We start from the raw sequence: 24,168 nt of genomic DNA, 5'->3' as shown, positions 1-24,168 counted from the left end.
CTCAAAGGACCCCAGTTGTACCAAATAGGCATTGTCTTATTTACACACCAAACTGCATCCATTTTTGTATCCCTTGGGCCAAAATATTCCCTTTCTGATTATTTACTATTCACCTTTTTATCTTGGATACTTACAACTTCTATTCTGAGAACATTACTTTTATGCATTTTCTAAAATACATATAATTTACAGAAGAAAACAATAATTAACTGCATGCTTACGGAATAAGATGGCATGTAGGATGTGTTAACAATAACCTTGGAAAGAGTCTTCATGTGGTGATAATGCCTCACTAGTCTTCCGACCTAATACCCAACTGTAAACCTGAATCTATTAAGGGGGAGTAAACCCTTTCTGAAATAACACTTTTAACTTTTTCCAAGCTACACAAAGAAGAAGAAACATGATTCAATGGAGTTGGGAAATGGCACCAGGGTAAAAGAATTTATATTTCTAGGACTTACTCAGTCCCAAGATCTCAGTTTGGTCATATTTCTTTTTCTGTGTTTTGTGTACATGACAACTCTGCTGGGAAACCTCCTCATCATGGTCACTGTGACCTGTGAGCCTCGCCTTCACACCCCCATGTACTTCCTGCTCTGCAATCTAGCCATCGTTGACATCTGCTTCTCCTCCATCTCCGCTCCAAAGGTCCTGGCAGACCTTCTGCCAAAGATAAAGACCATATCCTATACTAGCTGCATGACACAAACGTTCTTCTTCCATCTCCTCGGTGGAGCAGATATTTTCTCTCTCTCTGTGATGGCATTTGATCGCTACATAGCCATCTCCAAGCCCCTGCATTATGTCACCATCATGAGTAGGGGGCGATGCACTGCCCTCATTTTGGCTTCCTGGGTGGGGGGCTTTGTCCACTCCATCATGCAAATTTCCCTATTGCTGCCCCTCCCTTTCTATGGACCCAATGTTCTTGACAGCTTCTACTGTGATGTCCCCCATGTCCTCAAACTCGCCTGTACAGACACCTCTGCACTTGAGCTCCTGATGATTTCCAACAATGGCTTAGTGAGTACCCTGTGGTTTATCTTCCTGCTTGTGTCCTACACAGTCATCCTAATGATGCTGAGGTCTCAGGCAGGGGAGGGCAGGAGGAAAGCCATCTCCACCTGCACCTCACACATCACGGTGGTGACTCTGCACTTTGTGCCCTGCATCTATGTCTATGCCCGGCCCTTCACTGCCCTCCCCACAGATAAAGCCATCTCTGTCACCTTCACTGTCATCTCCCCTCTGATGAACCCCTTGATCTACACTCTGAGGAACCAAGAAATGAAGTCAGCCATGAAGAGACTGAAGAGAAGACTCATGCCTTCTGTGGTGGAATAGAATAAGAGTTTCCAACCTCTTCATCACCAAGGACTCCTTTCATCATTTTTCCCACAGAGTCCTATTTATATACTCAAATATATTATCAATAAACCAACTACACGTACTAGGTAACAATTTATTTTTCTAGTAAATTAATAGGTTGCTGGTAACCCTAGCTTCTGGTAAGCATAAAGTAACTAGTGCTACAGGATTGAGCTGATTGATGTATTTCCATTCAAAGAACAAAGTAACAATGTGTCAGGACAACTATATCGCAGGTGAAGAGATTGATTAAATCCAACTCCTTTTCCAGAGGTAAGTACACAGAAGCCTAGAGTTAGAGTGATTTGCTCAAGAACTCATATCCACTTAATCACAGAGATAAGTCTTCAGATACCCAATTGATTGCTCTTAAACCATTTGGATGTAATGTATTACATTACTGGACCTGTCTACGCCAAACTGTAATCCTGTTCTAGAAAGATTTCATGATCACTGCAAATGCAGCACCCGTATATGGGGACAAATGGCCCATCACAGATTAAGACTTTTTTTTGCTTAGTTGAACACCACATGGGCTTGTGACCTCTTGAGAACCTCAAAGGCACACAATTGTTGTCCTCCTGGATTCCTATAAGGAACGAAGAAGCTTTGAAAGACTTCCCATAATGGCCTACAGGGATTTATCTTATGCAGAACTGCACGTGCCAGATTCACATTCTTGTGATAAGTTTAGACAAAGGCAGAACCTCAGAAATCCTACACAACGAGCAAGCCATTCTCATTATTCAAGAACTGATCTTCTAGTCCAGCCTTACCAGGGCCAATCTCAGACTGGGTTCTCCATTGAGAATTTACACTCTTTTCACTTCCCACTTCCTGAGAGAGAGAGAGGAAGGGTTAAAGAAGATAAAACTCTAAACAATCCAGTCTTCAATTTGTTGGTGTTTGTGAAGAAGTAAAAGGTAGTGTTTTTGTCTGGGAAAGCATGGTAAAAGTAAACCATTATAGCTGAATGCTCTAACCTCAGAGTCATACGGCCTTGGGTCCAAATCCTATCTCTGCCATCCCTCAACTGTGTGATCTTGAGCAAATTATTTCATGTCTTCACAGGTCATATGTCACTTATAAAAAGGTACTTATAATATCCATCTCATGGAGTTGTTGTCAGGGTTAAAATGAGATGGTATATGTGAAACATACAATGCCTGGCAGATAGTAAATTCTCAGTGAAAGGCAAATATCATTATTAATACCATCCAAATTGCTCTACATTATGCACATTCTGACCTGAACCCTAACCCCAACCCCCAATGATCTGTTACACTCTCCTACTACAGGGCCACTACTCCTCATTATTGGAAAAAACTGATGGGGTAGCAAAACATAGGAATATACATTGAATTCAAAGCATTTTTCATCTTAAAATTTCCAGCTTTCTTGGGCCAGCGCCATGGCCAAGTGGTTAAGTTCATGTGCTCTGCTTCAGCAGACCAGGCATTAACTGGTTCAGATCCTGGATGCAGACGTGGCATCACTCGTCAGGCCACGGTGAGGCGGAGTCCCACATTTCACAACCAGAGGCACTCACAACTAGAACCTACAACTGTGTACTGGGGGGCTTTGGGGAGAAGAACAAAAAAAAAAGATGGCAACAGTTTTAGCTCAGGTGTCAATCTAGGAAAAAAACAAATTTCTAGCTTTCTGTCATTAAAACATGACTATAGCTTTGCTGGTTATTTTTATAGCTTAAAAAGTCATCCTGAAGCTGTTGACATAATGCATTGGATAGTTTCATATTAAAAGAAAGTAATGGATCAAATATAAACCCTTGGCTTTTCTGGCAGGGATAAGGGATCAGAACAAGAAGTCAGATCACCCAGGACAGAGAAGAGCCCAAGTAGAGTTAGCCAAAGGATACTGAGCGTTGAGGACAAACTTTACTTATGTCCCACTTTGGATCTGGAATGGCACCATAAGCATTGATTAACTAACTGGTTCATTGCCATTTCTTGTCACCTGGTCTATAAATTCTAAATGTTTACCATATTGACCTACTTCCCCTAACATGAAAATTCTAAGAATAATTCACATTTGTCAAGTCACCGTTCATAAGGTCCTGCTACCTTTGCTCAGGTAGCACTGGTCACAAGTCTCTAAGCTTTTCTATGTGAAATTGCCTATGAAAAATGCATGCCACAAACCACCTTACAGTCTATTTCATGCCAATTTGTCCTTTTCTGTCCTTCCTATCTCTTGTGAATCACTCAAATCAGAGTTTTATCACTATGTCAGAATTGGATGGCACCAAAGATCTATGGGGACTGAATCACTGATTGTATCTCAGAGGCATAATCCCAGGAGACCAAGGACCAAAGAACTCCTGCCACATCACTGTCCCTGAGACTTTCTCAAGCCATGTTTAAACACACAACACAATCTGATTCAATATTTCAGGAGAAGGAGAAAGAATTACATCTGATTACATAAACATTATCATTACTCTGGATGACATAAAATCTAAAGCTGGGTTGCATTTGTTCCAATTAAATCAGCTTTTATTATTTTTAAGCTCTGTTCCTAATAGCCATGGAAAGGTTGACTGGCTCTGGACACACACACATAGCTTTCAAACTACCCTTTCTTACATTGTTCCCTGAATCGAATATTTCAATGATCAACATCTCTGGGTACCCGTGAACCCAATAACATAAAATTATTCTGAAGTAATTAACCTGATGAATATCAACAGCTGTCACTGTGCTACCTTCCTAGATTCTAAGGGAGCTGTGGATCTTAGAGATGTAGATTAAGATAATTGTATAGCCTCAATGAATATATTGCATTCAACAGAAATTGGACATATAAATCTACACCATTCAGTCTCTAACAGCGGCCCTGACAGTAGCCACAAAGATTTGATTTTTCCCTCACTACCCTTTTATTTAAGCTTTATTTCCCAGCCCCCTAAGCAAAGCAATTTTGGTTAGAAGGAAGACAGCACAGTCCTTGGTGTGGTTTAACACACTTTCTTTAACACACATCTGCCACATTCATTTGGTCAACCAAGTCACTGAGGCTGGCCAGGCTGCAGGGGATGAGACCCCACCTGTCAGTGGGAGGAGCAGCAGAGAAGCTGCAGCCCACGTGAAGTTTTGTCGTACGCCATAGTTCATCAAGTCTAAGATGCCATCGTTTGTAAGACACATCCTGACTTCAAAGACACCAAAATGTCACAAAGGAGTCACGACAGAATGGATGAAACGTAGTGCGTGCATGCTGAGTTGTGGTGTAAAATGGGTGGGCTGCAGTTAATGTTCAAAACTTGGGTAAATTACATTCCAAAGTGAGGACCAAGAAGCAATTTTTCCAGACATCTAAAGACTGAGGGTTTAAAACACAGAGGGTCTCCCTAAAATAACTATTAAAATATTATTATAGAAAATGTCACACAAATGCAAAAAGAGAATACTATGATAAACCCTCATGAATCCATCACCCACCTTCAACAACTATCAACCCACACGGTCAATTTGGTTTGACCCATATCCTGACCTACCCCTCCGCCAAGATTATTGTCAAGCAAATCCCAGACACGGTCATTTCATCTGTAAATACTGGGCACACAACACGTGCCCTCCGTTGTAATCATAGTAACCCACTTGGCCCAGCAATGAATAACACCTCCAGCCTTCCTCACGGCAACAGTGAACACGGATTCAGCTCTGCTGGGAGCTGGGGAGGAGAAAGGGAGGTGCGGGAAAGCTGAAATTCTCATCCCCCAGAAGGAGATGCCAAGAGGCAAAGTCCACACTGGAGGAATCGAGAGGCCACATTAAGCACGTGTTATGTAGGAGCCCGGGCGTCACGGCTCCCTCTCTCGGCTCACCATGTTCCCACTGGGGGGTGGGTCCCTTGGGGTAGAGCCAGGTCTATCCATCCGGGTATCTCCCGGGCAGGGCAGCTCTTCTCCAGAATGTCGAAAGGTGGAATGGGGTGAACGGGGGCCCCACAAGCATGTGTCTGTGTGCAAATCGCAGGATCCTGTGAACGTGAGTTTATTTGGGAAAGGGGTCTTTGTAGGTGTAACTAAGTGAAGCGTCTTGAGGTGAGACCATCCCAGATGACCTAGGTGGGCCAGTGACAAGTGTCCTCGTAAGAGACAGAAGATAAGACACAGGGTGGGGCCACGTGAAGACAGAGGCAGAGACGGGAGACCCGGCTCACAGCCCAGGAGGCCAACAAGCACTGAAAGCGGGAAGAGGCGAAGGATGGATCCTCCACGCCAGCCCTGCTCCTCCCTGCACTGGGTGTGCCCTCGGCGTGTGCCAGGTGGAAGGGGCGCACGCAGTGCTGGCCTCAAACAACAGGACTCCAAAAGGTGCCCCACTGAGTCAAGGACACGCGGTTGCAAAACCACTGGCTACTACTCCTCACCGAGGAGTTAAGCTAAGGAAATGTCAGAAACAGAAGCCTCTGAGCTATTTGGGAATGCACTCGATGACATGTCGGTGGTTAGGACAGCAGCCACAGCACCCGGACGGCCACCTCGCTATCCACCTGCCGGAGATACAGGGGAGACACGCTCCTCCCCAGACCCTGGGGAGCCCATCCCCATGAGCACAGGACTTAGCCAGCAAAAGAGCAAAGAAAACCCCAAACCAACAATTACCTTAAAGTGCATGATGTGAGACTTGAAAAGAGAAACTTAAGGGCAGCAATTATGAGGCTAAAGGAGGCTCGACAGAGTTCTAGCGGTGGGAAGGGTCCAGAGAGTCTTCAGTGTGGCCACACCTGGCTTGCGAATGGCTCCCATCCCCGCCGACTGCGGGCGAGCCCTGGGACACTGCGTGTGGGGCGAGCAGACCCGGGAGGCGTGGCTGAGAGTGTGCCTAGCACAGCAGAGTGCGCCTAGCACAGCAGAGCGCGCCTAGCACAGCAGAGCTACTGCAACACCGGCCTGTGCTCTCTGTGTCGTTCTGAGCTGACCTTTTGTTAAAGGCGTAAACGGAACCACTGAATGAAGTTTTAATCAAACACCTGCAACTTAAAGAGTCAATGATGACCTGGTCTGCTTCCAGAAGCTTCAGGCTACCCAAGGCTTGCCCGGCTTTGGTCAGGCAAACGGACTGGTGGGTGAAAAAGCAGGGAAGCGCTATGTGCTTTTGAGTCTCACGCTTAAGTGAACCCAAGAACGAGGAAATGCCAAGAAAAGGCTGCCCCCAACAAAACTGGAAAACCAGCCAGCACAGGCTCTCAAGAGAACACCAAACCACCGGATCGCTGTGCCCTGACGGACACCAGCTGGAATGTATTCACCCGAATAAAGAAAACACGTCACTCAGGAGAGGCGGCCGTCAGCCCTGGAAGGACAGCAGAACAGGAAAAGGAAAACCGAGGCGACAGTCAGCAGCGCCCACCCAACACAGCGCGAGGCATGGGGTCGGCCTGGGCATCGCGCACCCCCAGACCTGATGACAATACTGCGGTGGGGGGAGGGCGGGCGACAGCACGTAGGGGCTGAGGCATCGGGTGCCCTGGGCCTGGCGCTGCCAGCCACGAGCGCCGCGCCTTGCCGCCCTGCAGCCGGGCGCGTCCTGCCTGCCTGCCTGCCCGGGCCCGTCGGCGCGTCCCTCCCCTCTCGCGCCGGACTGCTTCATGACTCAGGACTCCGTCTGAGCGCTCCGAGACCAGGCTCCCTGGGAACCGGAAGGACACAGCCCAGGGCGGGAGCAGCAGGAGAGCAGGGCCCCAGTGCGTGCATGGACTGACGCGCCTCCGCGCCTCCCTGTGGCCTGTGGTGCCTCTGAGCGCCAGGCTGCCCGGGCCTGGTCCCCCAGGTCTCAGCGAGAGAGGGTCTGGGCCTCGGGGGCCGAGGCGGGAAGCCCCTGGGCTTCCTGGCGGGGACGCCCCCATCCTGTGCTTCCATCCCCAGCTTTTTCATTCTGTCAACTGATTTCTACCCAAGAAAGTCCACTCGACCACACTGCCGCCACTGAATCAGCCTGGAGCCGGAGATGAGCCAGCTGCGGCCGATTTGTCACAGGATGACAGCTTATTCTCAGTATCCTTTATTGGCAGTGGAAAACGCCTCAGTACTTTATTGAAAGAAAGCAATAAATAATACTGTGATAAAAATAGTTCAAAAGGAGACTGTACATACTTTGTTACATAATCAGGAGGTTCACACAAGATTAACAGAAAACAGAATGTAACAACGAAAGAATCGTACAAGGAAGTTAAAAGCAGAAACCGAATGTAAACCGTCCACCGACAAAATGAGCTGTATAATAAATAATGCACCGTGGTGGGAACACATTTCCTGCTGGCTCTTTAATGTGCCATTTAAAAAGGAAAAGTTACATCTGCTACTTAGACAGTCCAAAACGGCTATATCGTCAAAAGCTAAAAATGTACCAATAGGTCCCTCCTTTCAACATGTTTACAAACAAATGTAAAAAGATGATTTACATAAGAAAAAATAAGGCCTTTAGTAGAGTCGCACTGCGTGGTTTCCTGGTTTCAGGGAGCCCGCGCCTTCCTCTTCCGGCACGGGCGTCCCTGTGGAGCGCGGTGCTTCCTGCTTGGTCCTCAAAGAGCAGCGGGGCGGGGGCCCGCGTCCACCCGTCGGGGCAGAGCCCGGAGAGCCCCCCAGCCCTTCCTGTGGCCGAGAGAAGTACTCCCGGCTGGGGCTCGTGCCGGGCGCTGAGGACAAGCCGTGCGGGTCTCCAGGGACGAGCTCTGCAAGCTACTGAGAGCCACCAGAGATGCTCACAGTTCTGACGGCCCCTTCAGCCCAAATTTTATCAGAAGCTCATATTTAACACCAGGTACTTTCAGTCTGTTCACGCTGCAGGATAAAGCATTTCTTGCTAGAAAAAGTAGAGTAAGGTCAGTCATTAAAACGCAATTGCTTGAAATTAAGTCTGCTTGTTTCAAAATGATTGTTGTAGAGCTGGTTACATTTGTCAGGATAACGCGCACCATGTCATGATGATCTTACAAATGCAAATGCAGTAAAATCCTCTTCTCTCTCGCCGATTATTATTAAAAAATTAATGATAATTACAATAAACGCATAATTTACAAAAGCCCTGTATCTTTTCATAGGATTTATACATACAAGCATTACAGTACATTCGTTTGAAAGACTAAAATTAGATAGAAGAACAGAATCGATTTGAAAGGATATTTATAGCCTGGATATACATGAAAAAGTAACTAACTATATAAATGAAGTCATATGTTTACATAAATATAAGAAACATTAAATTCTAAAATATTTTCTCTATGGTATTCGTGAATTTTTCACTAATTAAAAACTCTGTAATAAAATATCTTAGGGTCCATGTAACAAGTATCAACAGATTGCAGATCCACTGAATTCTGAAAGGCCGTCTTCGCCGGGTCCCGAGCGCTGCACGGTCATCTGTAGAAGTAGTGTGGGTAAACTGGAAAGGAAGCACAAACAGGACAATCAGCCTCAGGACGGGCCGCCCGGCGCACACCTGCGTCCTGAGGCCCAGCCCTGCCTCCCTGCCCCTTGCGCTGTAGCTGCTTGAGAACTGAGATGAAACGTCAAGGAGTACGCGTATCAATGAGAAAATTCCTTGCTGACTTCCTTTTGGCGTATGTCTAACAGTTACCAATTAAAAAGATTAGGAAACCAATCAAACCTTCTGGCGGAGACGTGAAAAGTGGAGAGCGGAACACAGCCCCCGGCCCTGGTGCCACGAGCAGGGGCTGGGCTCCCAGCCCCACGTCACCCCTTCAGCGCGAGCGGGCTGCTCGTAACTGCACCCCTGCGATGGCAACGCAGCTGTGTGTTTAAAACCACCCACCAGGCCCTCAGGGTTCACGACAGCGTGGCCCCAGGAAACCTGGCTGTGCGGGGTGCAGCTCATTCAAGAACGTGTATTTCGAAGAAAGCCAGCGGGCGCCGCTGACCTGGGAGCGACACCAGCGCGGATGCCAGGGTCAAGGCTGTGCCGGGCGCTCTCAACCACGGGTGGTCGCCAGCCAAGAGCTGAGCCGGTGAGCTCCTGCCACGCGCTGCTCTCCTGCCTCCCCACCCCCAAAAGACATTAGCAGATACTGAAAAGAGTCCAGCACTTTCAGTTTTAAGGAAAAAATGCAAATACACTTTTTTCCTTAACAAATGAGGATACACGAACCCCTCTGTGACCAACTGTGAGCATACAGAACACCAGAACCACGTAACGGGTGCAGCCGGGCTTGCGTGCGTGTTCCTAAAGGCCTGCAGGAACGGAAACGGGCTCTCTGGGCCAGGCAGCGCCCCCGTGCGGTCACCCGGCCGCCTCTGCGGCCTCCGGGCACGCGGAGCCCTCTACTCACCATGGGGCTTCAGCAGGAGTAAGTCCTGACCGTGGCGGCGTCCAGCCTCTGCGCTCCCGACACGCTGCCTGCTCCGACACCGGGGAGGAAGCGTGCAAACACAGCGTGCGGTTAGTCTTCAGACGTCACACGGGGCACACGTACACACACATCTGCACACCTACAACACCACCTACTGAGGGCTCCCAGGGAAACTGCTAGATGGGAGCGGATGAGCCAGGGAAAGAGAACCTAAGCGTCGCCAGGAGGGGCTTCTCTTCAGCCCCCAGCAGCCCTGGGAGCCACTGGCAGCTAATCTCACGACAGCAAGGACGCGTCAGATGATACACACTTCGTGATGTCCTCTGTGTAAGTGACAACTACTTCAGCTGGTAAATTTGTTTCTCCTGAAACTCTCTAGATTTGCAGAGCAACTAGACTTTTCTTCGGGGCCTAAACGTGATATCCCCAAGGCCGGTGTGAGGTAGATAACCCGGGGCAGCGCTAGACACCACGGGGTGCAGGTGACCGGAGTCAAACGCAGGCCTGGCCTGACGGGAGACGCGCCCTCGGGCCACCTGCCCTCCGCGCCTGTCTGAGGGAGCATCCAGGGCACTCCTCCCCAGGGCCTGGCTGCAGGGGGTGGGTAGAGGACAATGACTCATCTAAGAACACTAAAACCCAGTCTCAGTTTCTGCCGGAAGTGATGTGTACCACTGAGGCCTTGTTCCTGTCGAGAAACACACGGCACGGCCCAAGAGGTGAGCCCTGCCTCTCCCTTGCAACCTGGACAGAAAATGTGCAAACACCTGGAGCAGATATTCCCGACTGCCAGTTACACAGTTTGTGTTCCCACGGGTCCAGCAGGAACACGTTTTATCAAGAATGTGCCGTGGTTCCAGAAGAGATGGCACGACAGCCGGCACTGTCGGTGAGCATGGGTCATCTTTCCAAACCCTGACCCTGAGGTCCCAGGAGGCCAGCTGCAGCTTCCCCGATGCCCCTTATTTAAGAAGGCATTGAGCAGTCCACTCTCCCGGGGTTGGGCCTCAGTTTTCCTACAAGGGTCAACAGCCGTCTTCCATGTAATATATTCCCTACACCTCTCTCTAGGCTTATTTTTAATTTATCTGAACTCTAATCTCAATGTCGCCGTCAATACTGAACACGGGAAGTGTGACTGAGTCTGAGGAAACTGGGCACGAAGCTGTGAAGAAAATCAGAAGGCGCTCCGGCAGCCTATTCAATAAGTGGAGGGCCGAGTTACCGTTAGAGTTATACAAATTACCTCATGCTCCTTGGAATAAGAATGCTACTGAAGACACTGCTACTCTTGCCCCATTAACCAGATCACTGAGCTCTGCAGAGAGATGCAGGCTTCCAGCAGCAGTGCTGCCCTGGGGGCCATCTCACCAAGCGTCCGGCTGAGCGAAGGCTTTACACACACGCGCTTTTCTCTTATTTTGATATAAGCAAGTGAGAGCCAAACTCACAAACCTACATATGGGAAGGGCTAAGAACAGGGAAACTTGTAAAAGCCAACTCAGGACAATTTTTAAAAGCGCTTCCTTTCCCATAGCCGATCCATGGGCCACAGAGATGAGAATGAAGTCCTTCGTAACGGGAGTGTGGCTACAATGGCCCCAGCGGCCAGCACCACATGGGACCAGGACCCGCAGACGCCTCCTACGAGCCTGACGAGGAGCAGCCGTTTCACTGCCACAGCCGCTGAAGAGGACACGGCTGTACGACGACGGCCCTACAGACGGGGAGACTGAGGCACAGTGCTCGAGGCTGTGCCCCTCCTCAGCGGCAGAGCCAGGGTCCACAGAGGCCATCTGCCCTTGATCCTGTCATCGTGGGGGCCGCGGTCAGAGCTGAGAGGTCTGTCAGTAAAGCGCGGCCAACTTGTCATCAGCCGTGTCCTCCAAGCGGAGCGGCGGTCAAAGGGAAAACCGCAAGCTCCATCTGGAACCCTGACTGCAAGGCTCGTGCGCTCCCACGGCCCACCGCGCTCCAGTGACGACCTGCCCAGGCTCACCTTCTTCCTCCTCTCCGTCCTTATGGTGCGCAGTGACAGGGACCAATGCCAGCAGGGGTGGAGGGAGGAAAGGGAAGGCTCACAGAGGGGGAAATTGTGTTCTCTAAGATGGACTCAGTCACCTCTCCAGGTGGAGAGACGTCCCGGGAGCACCCGGCGTGGCCCGAGAGCTGCTGCACCACCTTGCGGCGGAGCCTTCCAGGGCTGCCTGCCACACACACAGGCTACAGGACGTCCACTCAGCACGCCGAGAACACACGCGACGCTCAGCTTTATTAGTTGGAAGGATATGCTAAGATTCAACCAGACAAGACTCTAAAAAACCTACATTATTGTTAAACTGTTATGCACAGATGTTAGGATTCATTTTAAAACACTTAACCTGGGCATGCACCAGTACTCAATGCCTTGTAACACATCCAAGAGGGCATTCTGGATCACTGTTAACATTCCAGCCACAAAGCTGCTCTTGCCGCCCACAGCGGCTGGCCGCCCCTGCACACCTACCGTCCAGCTGCGTCTTCTTCGGCTGCATGGAGGGTGAGGACAGAGAGGAGGTGACCCGGAAGTTGGCGGGGAGAGTCTCTGCGGACCCAGCAGCTAAGCCATGAACATCCTTTGGTCTAAATTTTTTTCTCCAAGAAGGTGCTCTCCTAAAGCTTTTATCATCGTCCTGGGAAATTAAAGGACAGAAAACAAGACTGATTTTAAAATAAAGGACAAAAATAGACAGTCAAGTTACCAGCCTTGAACCTGACTGCTGAACTCGTCACTGCATGTTTGTTCACACCTATTTAACCCGTTCCTGATAACCACAGGATCTACTGTCCCCACCGGGAACTTCTGAGAGTGACGGGCCCAGTAACACTATGTGGGGCCCTCACTGGGCATCGATGAGGACGGCCCTGGGCCGGCCAGGTGCATGTGCCTCCTGTTCATCACCCCGTTTCCTTTCTTATCTTGGAGAAATCATCTTCTTGCCGTATAAGATAATACATTTCTATTTGTCTTAAAATAGTTTCCAAGCTGTAAGCAGTTCTGCCTTAGAGCCGGGGAAGAGCCAGCAAGCGCTCCTTTAGCTGTCCTCCTAGTCACCAGGCAAACTCACGTTTTCTTAAGGGGCAACGAAGGAAAGAATAAAAACAGTGTGGGAACAAACCAGTCACGACTGTGTGAGGGGAAATTAACATGTTGCGTTTCTCTAATCTCCTTCTAACAGGTTTCTCCAAAGCACAGGGACTCTGGATTGGGGTCAGACATCCAGCGGTCCCCAAACATAGCCCATGGACGCCATGCCTCGGCTGCCACCAATGTTGATGGGAACAACATTTTTGAGGGCTATCAAAACTTCAATAGCAAATATTTTAAAAACAGAAAACCTCAGACTGAAAATACGAGTTTCTTACTATCTCATTTGTTAACACATTTTTGAGAGCAAAGCTTAGCTCAGGAGGTAAAATCATCCCCACCCTTAGAAGAGAGACTGCCGACGGGGCTCACGTGCGTATAAACAAATAATTCACACTGAATGCAAATTTAAATAAAATTCATTAGGCTGAAAACTCACTTCATCAAACCTTCTGTCCGTCCCCATGACCAAAAGGTTGTTAAATTCTCGTTCCAAGACAGCGCGAGCCTGAAATCATAACGAAACAACAATACCGCAAAGCTTCATCAATCTAATCTGAAGGACGTTAGCATATCACAACTGTTTTTCAAATCAAGACTTTTAAAAAGCTCAGGCTATAAACACCTTGAGCCATGACAGCATTTAATTTAATTGAATTAATTAATTTATTTGAGGAAGATTAGCACTGAGCTAACACCAGCTGCCAATCCTCCTCTTTTTTGCTGAGGAAGACTGGCCCTGAGCTAGAATCCATGCCCATCTTCCTCTATTTTATATGTGGGACGCTGCCACAGCATGGCTTGCCAAGTGCTTCCACGTCTGCACCCGGGATCCGAACCAGCGAACCCCGGGCTGCCGAGAAGCAGAACGTGCGCACTTAACCACTGCAACACCGGGCTGGCCCCCACAACCACATTTTAAATTAGGGGATTCCTGCGGAGCCCATGGATGGGCTTTCAGGGAAAGGGACCCATGACCGCTGGCAGACTATCTACGAAAGTGTGCTCTGTGGGTTGGTGCTGGTGGGGGGATGGGGGGTATCGGCAAAAGACATACAATCTTCTGTAGAAGAAGAATAAATTTCCTGATTCTCAGGTGAGCCCGTGTGTCAAAAAGAATCACACAGGGCAATAGAAACAAAATTAACAGAATCTCCATCGGTGTACCTATGAGCATTTCTCTTTCCACGTAAGAACTAAATACATGTCGTCACTCCTACGAGCATATGGACTTGAACGAAGTTTCCCCTTTTTTTTTTATCGCAAGACTCTCATGCTGACAACAGAAAATGGAAGGACAGGCAAAACTAATGAAGAATTAAGCATTGCTGGTTTGGAACCAGTATTTTGTGGATTAGGGATAGTTGTCTGAGGTACTGTGAAGTTTTGTGTCCACTCAGTTAACCAGCTAGACGTCTCCATCAGGAGACCTGACTGAACGCTGAGTGAGAGCCGGGCCGGCTCTGCAGCATACCTGTGTGTTCTGCTTAGGGATCCGTAACAAGAGTGCCAGTGCGCTGAAATCGAAGGTTTCATCTAAGGCCACAAGTGCACCGTGAACGCCACTCTCCACCAGATTGTTTGCATATTCTTTAAGACCAATTGAGAGGATCCAGCGAATCACTCGATCGTTGCTCCACACAAGCACGTCTACAGGTGAACAGAAACAATTAGAACGGCGTCTGCACAAAGCTGTCTTCATCATGCACACCTGTAACAGCACACAGAAGGTGGGCAGGCAACCGCTGCTGCATTTAGAGGTCACGCCTCGGCCCTCCTCCATCGAAGGGAAACTGTCCCACTAGAACTCATGCTGCCAAAGAACCCAAGAGCAATGAAGTTCTTACGGACATTTATTTTCCAGAGAACAGAAAATGAGGAGGATCCAGGGTCAGAAACCAGAAGGACAGAGAAGAAGCTGAATGCCCACCAGGCACGAGCGCGCTTCCTCTACAGCCTTCAGAGTTTCTGAAACACTTTCTTTTCGTCAGAGAAGGAGTTGGCGCCCTGCTCGATTCAACACAAATCTCTCATTTGTAATCTTGAAGCTTGTTTCCTTGAAGCCTTTCTTGTTGTCTCATTTTAAAAAGAGAGAAACTTAAAGATACTCTCCAGCATATCAGAGACTGGGGGGAAGATCTTACACCACACGAAGTGATCCATTATTAAATTCGCTCTAGTAGAGATCTAAAAATAGCCACTCCATGAAAATATCTCCGGATGCTCACCAATCACTTCCAAAGACAACTTTTGTCAACTATAAAAAGATTTAAAACAGATACAGAAAACAGACAAAACTGATTTACCCATTTTATTTCCAATGCCCTTTTATACTATACACACACACACTATATATATAGTATAAAATATACGCACTACATATATAGTATAAAGTGTGTATATATATATAGTATAAAAGCTGGCTTACGGTTTTTCTTGTGATTCACGTTAGCTCAATCATGACCAGACTATCCTTTAAACGGGCTGTGTCCTCAACCAGTTTTGTCTTCAGTTTCTTTCTTTGTAAAACCTGGGGAAGAAGACAGCACTCACACGCACAGGGTTGTGGGAAGGATTAAATAATTAACCTCTGAAAGTGCTTCGAGTTCTTAAGTCTTACCTATTATTATGACTGTTGTTAGTGATTTCTTTATTCTGAAAATTCTGGGAGATTTTACTTTGAGCTTAATCGTTAACGTCTTACTTAAAAGCAGACTATTGTAGTCGATGCTTTCGAGGCATGCCGGGTGAGAGGCTCCCATTGCATCTCCCCACCTGCGCTCTCACTGAGCCGCCTCTGCCATCGTCCCCTGCTAAGGAGCTCCTCCTCCACCTCCAAGGCCCAGCTGAACCAGCGCCTCTGTGCTGCCCCCTGAGCCCTGGAGGCAGAGACACAGGGCTCCGTCTGTGCTCCTGAAGCCCTCTGATAAGTGGCTAGAGCAGAATCGCCGCACTGGAGTCCAGTGAGCCGATAGCAGAGTCCTGCCCGTCTGTGCCCTGGTGTTACCCAGCAGTGTGGCAGGGGGTGGCATTTCTGAGTGAAGGAGTACACACGTCAGAACAAGTCACAGGAGGAGTGTTCCCCTTGAGACGGTTCGCGCAGACTGACGTAAGCACAAGAAAGTAGGCACAGGTGCTGTGGCTCAGAGGAGGACCGTGCTTCCTCCCAGAGATGCAGGGCGTGGTGGCGCACCCTGGTGGTAAGTCACGAGCTGCCCCACAGCACGGCCGCACACAGACAGGTGCTGTGGTGCTGCGGCCAGGGAGCGAACCTGGGCCGCTGAGTGCTGGGGGCCAGACTTGAACCACCAGGCCATGAGAGGAGGGTCTTCAAAGCACTCATCTCCAACCCTCCCTCCTCTGTAAGGATGCCAGACTAGTTTTCTCCACTTAACAAATTTCCTAATATTTTTAAAAATGGGAAATCACTAACCCACAGCCAGCATCATACTCAACGGGGAAAAACTGAGCGCCATCCCCCTGAGAACAGGAACAAGACAAGGGAGCCCACTCCCACCACTCTTACTGAACATAGTACTGCAGGTTTGGGCCAGAGCAATTAGGCAAGAAAAAGAAAGAAAAGGAATCCAAATTGGCAGTGAAGAAGTGTAACTCTCACTGTTTGCAGACGACATGATTTTATATAGAGAAAACCCTAAAGAAGCCATGGCGGGGCCGGCTCGGTGGCTGAGTGGCTAAGTTCGCGCGCTCCGCTGAGGCAGCCCAGGGTTCGGATCCTGGGCACGGACATGGCACCGCTCATCAGGCCACGTTGAGACGGCGTCCCACATCCCACAACTAGAAAGACATGCAACTAAGATATGCAACTATGTACCAGGGGGGTTTGGGAAATAAAGCAGAAAAAAAAGATTGGCAACAGTTGTTAGCCTAGGTGCCAATCTTTAAAAAAAAAAAAAAGAAGCCATGGGAAAACTATTAGAAATAAACATCTACAGCAAAGTTGCAGGATACAAAGTCTACTTACAAAAATCAGTTGCATTTCTCTACTCTAATAACAAACTAACAGAACGAGAACTCAAGAATAGAATACCATTTACAATCGCAACAAAGAGAATAAAATATCTAGAAATAGGGGTGACGTCAGCAACATGGCAGCGTGAGCTCACCCAGGACTCTCTCCCCTCCAAATTACAACTAAAAAGAGCAACTGCTTTCCAACCAAAAAAAAAAAAATCCCAATAACAGAAATCCTCACAGACCCACAGCAGCCAAACGACGGAAGGCGGAGAGGCTGGAGCCGCCCTCAGAGGAGCTGGAACGGGGTCTTCGCTCCCTCCCCTAGAGACTGGGATCGCTGCCGTGGGTGTGAGAAGGAGCAGGGGAGGGGCCGTGCATTGGGAGATCGTGCAGGACTCCCACCGCTGGAGCAGCGGAAACCCTCTAACAGGGGACAGCTTTCGCGTGGGGGAACCCCAGCAAGCCAGGGCCCTGGGAGACCAGAGAGCGAGAGCTGTGCCAATCCAGGTCGGCATGAGAGAAAGTGTCCCTCCTCCCTCAACCCATGCTGGGTGCCACCATCGTGGCTGAAGGTGCAGGGCTCAGAACCAAGGCTCTCGACCCCCATCTAGTGGCGACAGGCTGTACCTGCAACCAAATAACAGCATCATGCGCAAAAACCTCTCCTCTACCATCCAGCAATTTATAAAAGTTCCAGTCCAAAAGGAAAACAATAAAAACACAGAATTATGTCCTGAGGGCTTGGAAATGGGTAAAGTAAGTGAAGAGGAGTTCAAAATAGCTATCCTCAAAATACTCAATGAGGTAAAGGGAAATATAGAGAAACAAGTCAACAAGTTCTGGAGTTACTTCACAAAAGAGATTGAAATTATAAAGAAGAATCAATTAGAAACACTAGAGACGAAAAACACAATGGACCAGATAAAACAGAATACAGATTCCCTGAATGCCCGTGTAGACACCATAGAGGAGCAAACTAGCATAATCAAAGACAGGCTGAATGGCTCCAGACAGAGGAAGAAAGACAACTAAGAATTAAAAAAACTGAAGAAAAGCTCAGAGAAATAGCTGACTCAATGAGAAAATGCAACTTAAGAATCATCGGAATTCCTGAGGGCGTGGAAAAGGAAAATGGAGCAGAAAGTGTGCTCAACGAAATCAGAGAAGAGAACTTCCCAAATCTAGGGATTGAGAGAGAAATGTGTGTGGAGGAAGCTTTCAGATCTCCTACATTTGTCAACGTAAAAAGACCTACTGCAAGGTACATAGTAGTAAAAATGGCAAAAATGAAGGACAGAGAAAGAATACTCAGGGCAGCAAGGCAGAAGAAAAGAACCTACAAAGGAACCCCTATCAGACCTTCAGCGGATTTCTCGACAGAAACCTTACAAGCTAGGAGAGACTGGAGTGACATATTCAAAACTTTAAAGGATAAAAATCTTCAGCCAAGAATACTCTATCCAGGAAAAATATCCTTCAGATAGGAGGGAGAAATTAAATCTTTTCCAGACAAACAAAAGCTAAGGGACTTCGTAGTCACAGGACCTTCACTCAAGAAGGCTCTCATACCTGAAAAAAGAAAAAAAGGGAGTAAGGGGTCACAAAACACAGAGTAGGGAGACAAATAGACAGAAGCTAAATAGGATAGCAAATATTCAACTATAGCATTAGGATAAAGGGAAGGAAATCACCAAAGCAAAGATAATCTTATCACTCTAACCACAAACTCACAACACAAGTTGGAATAAGAGATGAAAATAATAATTTCGGAGGGGAGGAGGAAAGGGACTGAAACAATCTAGGCTAAGGAAGTAAGAGACCACCAGAAAATGGACTATGTTATACACGAGATTCTGAATACAAACTTCAGGGTAGCCACTAAACTGAAAAACAGAACAGAAACATAAAACATAAATAAGGAAAAATCTAAGAAACCCAGCCTAAGAAACTGCAGAAGTCAATGGGTAGGCTAAAACACACAGGACAAGAAACAAAGGAAACACAGGAAAACCGGAAAACGAGCAACAGAATGACAGCATTCAGCCCTCATGCATCAATACTCACCCTCAACGTAAACGGACTGAACTCGCCAATAAAAAGACACAGAGTGGCAAAATAGATTAAAGAATGAGATCCAACAATTTGTTGCCTCCAGGAAACACACCTCAGCTCCAAGGACAAACACAGGCTCAGAGTGAAGGGGTGGAAGACAACACTCCAAGCCAATAGCAAACAAAAGAAAGCAGGGGTCGCAATGCTTATATCAGACAAAACAGACTTCAAGATAAGGCAGGTAAAGAGAGACATAGAGGGCCAATATATAACGATCAGAGGGACACTTCATCAAGAAGAAATAACGCTTATAAATATCTATGCCCCCAACACAGGAGCACCAAAGTTCATAAAGTAACTATTAACAAACCTAAAAGAAGATATCAAAAATAACACAAAAATAGTAGGGGACCTCAACACCACACTCACATCAATGGATAGATCATCCAGACAGGAAATCAACAGAGAAACAGTGGAGCTAAACGAAAAGCTAAAACAGTGGGACTTCATAGATACATATAGAATGCTTCATCCAAAAACAGCAGAATACACATTCTTCTCAAGCGTGCATGGAACATTCTCAAGGATAGACCATAGGTTGGGAAACAAGGCAAGCCTCTACAAATTTAAAAAAATTGAAATAATAACGAGCATCTTCTCCGATCATAATGTTATAAGGCTAGAAATTAATTACAAGGAAGAAGCTGAGAAAGGCACAAGGATGTGGAGACTAAACAATACGCTATTGAACAAGCAATGGATCATGGAAGAAATTAAAGAAGAAATCCAAAAATACCTGGAGACAAATGAAAATGATAGCATGCTATACCAACTCATATGGGATGCAGTAAAAGCTCTATTAAGAGGAAAATTCATCGCCATTCAGGGACATCTTAACAAACCAGAAAATCAGCAATCTTAAACTACACCTAACCGAATTAGAGAAAGAAGAACAAACAAAGCCAAAAGTCAGCAGAAGGAGAGAAATAATAAAAATCAGAGCAGAAATAAATGGTATTGAAACAAAAAAGGCAGTAGAAAGGATTAATGAAACAAAGAGCTTGTTCTTTGAGAAGGTAAATAAAATTGACAAACTCCTAGCCAGACTTACAAAGAAAAAAAGAGAGAAAGCTCAAATAAACAAAATCAGAAATGAAAGAGGAGAAATAACAACAGACTCCACAGAAATACAATGGATTATAAGAGAATACTACGCAAAAACTATATGCCAGCAAAATGGATAACCTACAGGAAATGGATAAATTCTCGGACTCCCACAATCTCCCAAAGCTCTCTCAAGAAGGAGGAGACAATCTGAACAGACCAGTCACAAGCAAAGAGACTGAAACAGCCATCAAAAGCACCCAAAGAATAAACCCCCAGGACCAGATGGCTTTCCTGGGGAATTTTACCAAACTTTCAGAGAGGATTTAATACCTATCCTTTTCAAGCTATTCCAAAAAATTAGGGAGGATGGAACACTTCCTAACACATTCTACGAGGCCAACATCATGCTGATACCAAAGCCTGACAAGGACAGCACGAAAAAGAACTACAGGCCAATACCGCTGATGAACACAGATGCAAAAATTCTCAACAAAATTTTGGCAACCAGAATACAGTAATTCATCAAAAGGATCCTACATCATGATCAGGTGGGATTCATACCAGGGACACAGGGATGGTTCAGCATCCGCAAATCAATCAATGTGATACACCACATCAACAAACTGAGGAATAAAAACCACATGATCATCTCAATAGATGCAGAGAAAGCATTTGACAAGATCCAACAGCCATTTATGATAAAAACTCAACAAAATGGGGATAGACGGGAACTACCTCAACACAATAAAGGCCATAGATGACAAACCCACAGCCAACATCGTACTCAATGGGCAAAAACTGAGCACCATCCCCCTGAGAACCGGAACGAGACAAGGATGCCCTCTATCACCACTCTTATTCAGCATAGTACTGGAGGTCCTGGCCAGAGCAATCAGGCAAGAAAAAGGAATAAAAGGAATCCAAATGGGGCGGAAGAAGTGAAACTCTCGCTATTTGCAGACGACGTGATCTTATACATAGAAAACCCCAAAGAATCCATTGGAAAACTTTTAGAAGTAATCAACAACTACAGCAAAGTGGCAGGATATAAAATCAATTTACATAAATCAGTAGCATTTCTATACTCTAATAACAAACTAACAGAAAAAGAACTCAAGAACACAATACCATTCATAATCGCAACAAAAAGAAGAACATACCTCAGGGTGAATTTAACTAAGGAAGTGAAAGACCTATACAATGAAAATTACAAGGCTTTTCTGAAAGAAATGGATGACGACATAAAGAGATGGAAAGACATTCCATGCACATGGATTGGAAGAATAAACACAGTTAAAATATCCACTCTACCTAAAGCAATCTACAGATTCAACGCCATCCCAATCAGAATCCCAATGACATCTTTACAGAAATAGAACAAAGAATCCTAAAATTCATATGGGACAACAAAAGACCCTGAATTGCTAAAGCAATCCTGAGAAAGAAGAACAAAGCTGGAGGCATCACAATCCCTGACTTCAAAACATACCACAAAGCTACAGTAATCAAAACAGCATGGTACTGGTACAAAAACAGGTGCACAGATCCATGGAACAGAACTGAAAGCGCAGAAATAAAACCACACATCTATGGACAGCTAATCTTCGACAAAGGAGCTGAGGGCCTACAATGGAGAAAAGAAAGTCTCTTCAACAAACGGCGCTGGGAAAACTGGAAAGCCACATGTAAAAGAATGAAAATTGGACCATTCTTTTTCACCATTCACCAAAATGAACTCAAAATGGATCAAAGACCTAAAGGTAAGACCTGAAACCATAAGGCTTCTAGAAGAAAATATAGGAAGTACACTCTTTGACATCAGTATTAAAGGGATCTTTTCGGACACCATGTCTTCTCAGAGAAGGGAAACAATAGAAAGAATAAACAAATGGGACTTCATCAGACGAAAGCGCTTCTTCAAGGCAAGGGAAAACAGGAGTGAAACAAAAAAACAACCCACTAACTGGGAAAAAACATTTCCAAGTAATACATCTGACAAAGGCTTAATATCCATAACAGATGAAGAACTCACACAACTCAACAACAAAAAATTAAACAACCCGATCAAAAAATGGACAGGAGACAGGAACAGACATTTCTCCCAAGAAGATATACGGATGGCCAATAGGCACATGAAAAGACGCTCATCATCGCTGATCATCAGGGAAGTGCAAATCAAAACTACACTAAGATATTACCTTACACCCATTAGAGTGACAAAAATAACTGAAACAAATAGTGATAAATGTTGGAGAGGTTGTGGAGAAAAGGGAACCCTCATACACTGCTGGCGGGAATGCAAACTGGTGCAGCCACTATGGAAAACAGTATGGAGATTCCTCAAAAAATTAAAAATAGAACTACCATACGATCCAGCCATCCCACTACTGGGTATCTATCCAAAGAGCTTGAAGTCAGCAATTCCAAAAGTCCTATGCACCCCAATGTTCACTGCAGCATTATTTACAATAGCCAAGACATGGAAGCGACCTAAGTGCCCATCAACAGATGACTGGATAAAGAAGATGTGGTACATATATACAATGGAATACTACTCAGCCGTAAAAAAGAACAAAATCGTCCCATTTGCAACAACATGGATGGACCTTGAGGGAATTATGTTAAGTGAAATAAGCCAGATAGACAAGACAATCTCTGTGTGACTCCACTCCTATGAGGAATTTAAACCTGTGGGCAAAGAGAACAGATTAGTGGCTACCAGGGGAAGGGGGGGTGGGGGGTGGGCACAAAGGGTGAAGGGTTGCACCTACAACACGACTGACAGACGATAATACATAACTGAAATTTCACAAGATTGTAACCTATCATTAACTCAATAAAAATTTTTTTAAAAAATAAAATAAAGTAAAAAATCTCACAACATGAAAAAAAAATACCCAGGAATAAATTTAATAGGGGGAGGGTGAAAGGGGTGATTAAGCACACGTGTGTGGTGATGGCTTGTAATTAGTCTTTGGGTGGTGAACATGATGGAATCTACATAGAATTTGAAACATGCTATGATGTACATCTGAAAGTTATATAATGTTATAATCAAATGTTACTGCGATAAAAAAATAAATAAAAAGATCTATACAAGGAAAACTATAAGACATCACTGAAAGAAATCAATAATGACAAAAGAAATGGGAAGATATTCCATGCACATGGATTTGGAAGAATAAGCATAGTTAAAATGTCCATTCTAGGGGCCGGCCCGGTGGTGCAGCGGTTAAGTGCGCACGTTCTGCTTCTCAGCAGCCTGGGGTCCACTGGTTCGGATCCTGGGTGCGGACGGGGCACTGCTTGGCAAAAGCCATGCTGTGGAAGGCGTCCCACATACAAAGTAGAGGAAGATGGGCATGGATGTTAGCTCAGGGCCAGTCTTTCTCAGCAAAAAGAAGAGGATTGGCAGTAGTTAGCTCAGGGCTGATCTTCCTAAAAGAAAAAAAAAAAGTCCATTCTACCTAAAGCAATCTATAGATTCAATGGAATCCCAATCAGAATCCCAATGACATTCTTCATAGAACAAAGAATCTTAAAATTCACATGGGTCAACAAAAGACCCTGAATAGCCAAAGCAATCCTGAGAAAGAACAACAAAGCTGGAGCATCACAGTGCCTGACTTCAAAACGTACTACAGACCCATAGTGATCAAAACAGCATGGTACTGGTACAAAAACAGGCACACAGATCAATGGAAGAGAACCGAAAGCCCAGAAATAAAACCACACATCTACAGACAGCTAATCTTCGGCAAAGGAGCTAAGAATATACAATGGAGAAAGGAAAGCCTCTTCAATAAATGGTGCTGGGAAAACTGGACAGCCACATGCAAAACAACGAAAGTAGACCACTACCTTTCTCCATACACAAAAATAGACTCAAAATGGACCAGAGACTTGAAGGTAAGAGCTGAAACCATAAAACTTCTGGAAGAAAATACAGGCAGTCCACTCTTTGACATCACACTTAAAAGGATCTTACTGAATACCATGTCTACCCAGACAAGGAAAACAAAAGAAAAAAAGAAACAAGTGGGACTTCATCAGACTAAAGAGCTTCTGGAAGTCAAAGGAAATCAAGATTAAAATGAAAAAACAACCCACCAAATGGGAGAAAATATTTGCAAATCATATATCCGACAAGGAGTTAATCTCCATAATATAGAAACAACTCACACAAATGAACAACAAAA

General features: G+C 46.0%; 2 protein-coding genes across 14 annotated transcripts in view; one reads left to right on the top strand and one right to left on the bottom strand.

The window, feature by feature from the left end:
* Positions 1-411: 411 nt before the first annotated feature.
* On the top strand, positions 412-1,347 carry LOC138916825 (olfactory receptor 4D11-like). The gene has a single exon (XM_070230437.1). It carries the CDS (start codon positions 412-414, stop codon positions 1,345-1,347), a length of 936 nt encoding a protein of 311 aa, XP_070086538.1.
* Positions 1,348-7,396: 6,049 nt separating this feature from the next.
* Positions 7,397-24,168, bottom strand: part of LOC138916649 (liprin-alpha-1-like) — a 102,166-nt gene continuing 85,394 nt past the window's right edge. For 9 of the 13 annotated variants that reach the window (XM_070229681.1, XM_070229691.1, XM_070229682.1 and 6 more), the window contains 5 exons: positions 14,307-14,482; positions 13,272-13,340; positions 12,212-12,377; positions 9,685-9,752; positions 7,397-8,780 (listed from right to left, as the gene is read on the bottom strand). In XM_070229681.1, the coding sequence (XP_070085782.1) occupies positions 9,694-9,752; positions 12,212-12,377; positions 13,272-13,340; positions 14,307-14,482 (470 nt within the window). In that variant the 3' untranslated portion in view covers positions 7,397-8,780; positions 9,685-9,693. Of the gene's footprint in view, positions 8,781-9,684; positions 9,753-12,211; positions 12,378-13,271; positions 13,341-14,306; positions 14,483-14,949; positions 15,090-15,260; positions 15,363-24,168 lie in introns of those variants that run through there. The other 4 variants (XM_070229683.1, XM_070229690.1, XR_011423953.1 and 1 more) reach the window with 3 other exon arrangements.

Source organism: Equus caballus, chromosome 12, assembly GCF_041296265.1.
Source record: "Equus caballus isolate H_3958 breed thoroughbred chromosome 12, TB-T2T, whole genome shotgun sequence".
NCBI classification, from domain to species: Eukaryota; Metazoa; Chordata; class Mammalia; order Perissodactyla; family Equidae; genus Equus; species Equus caballus.
The sequence above is the reverse complement of the archived record's forward strand: the minus strand, read 5'-3'. Positions and strand labels throughout refer to the sequence as shown.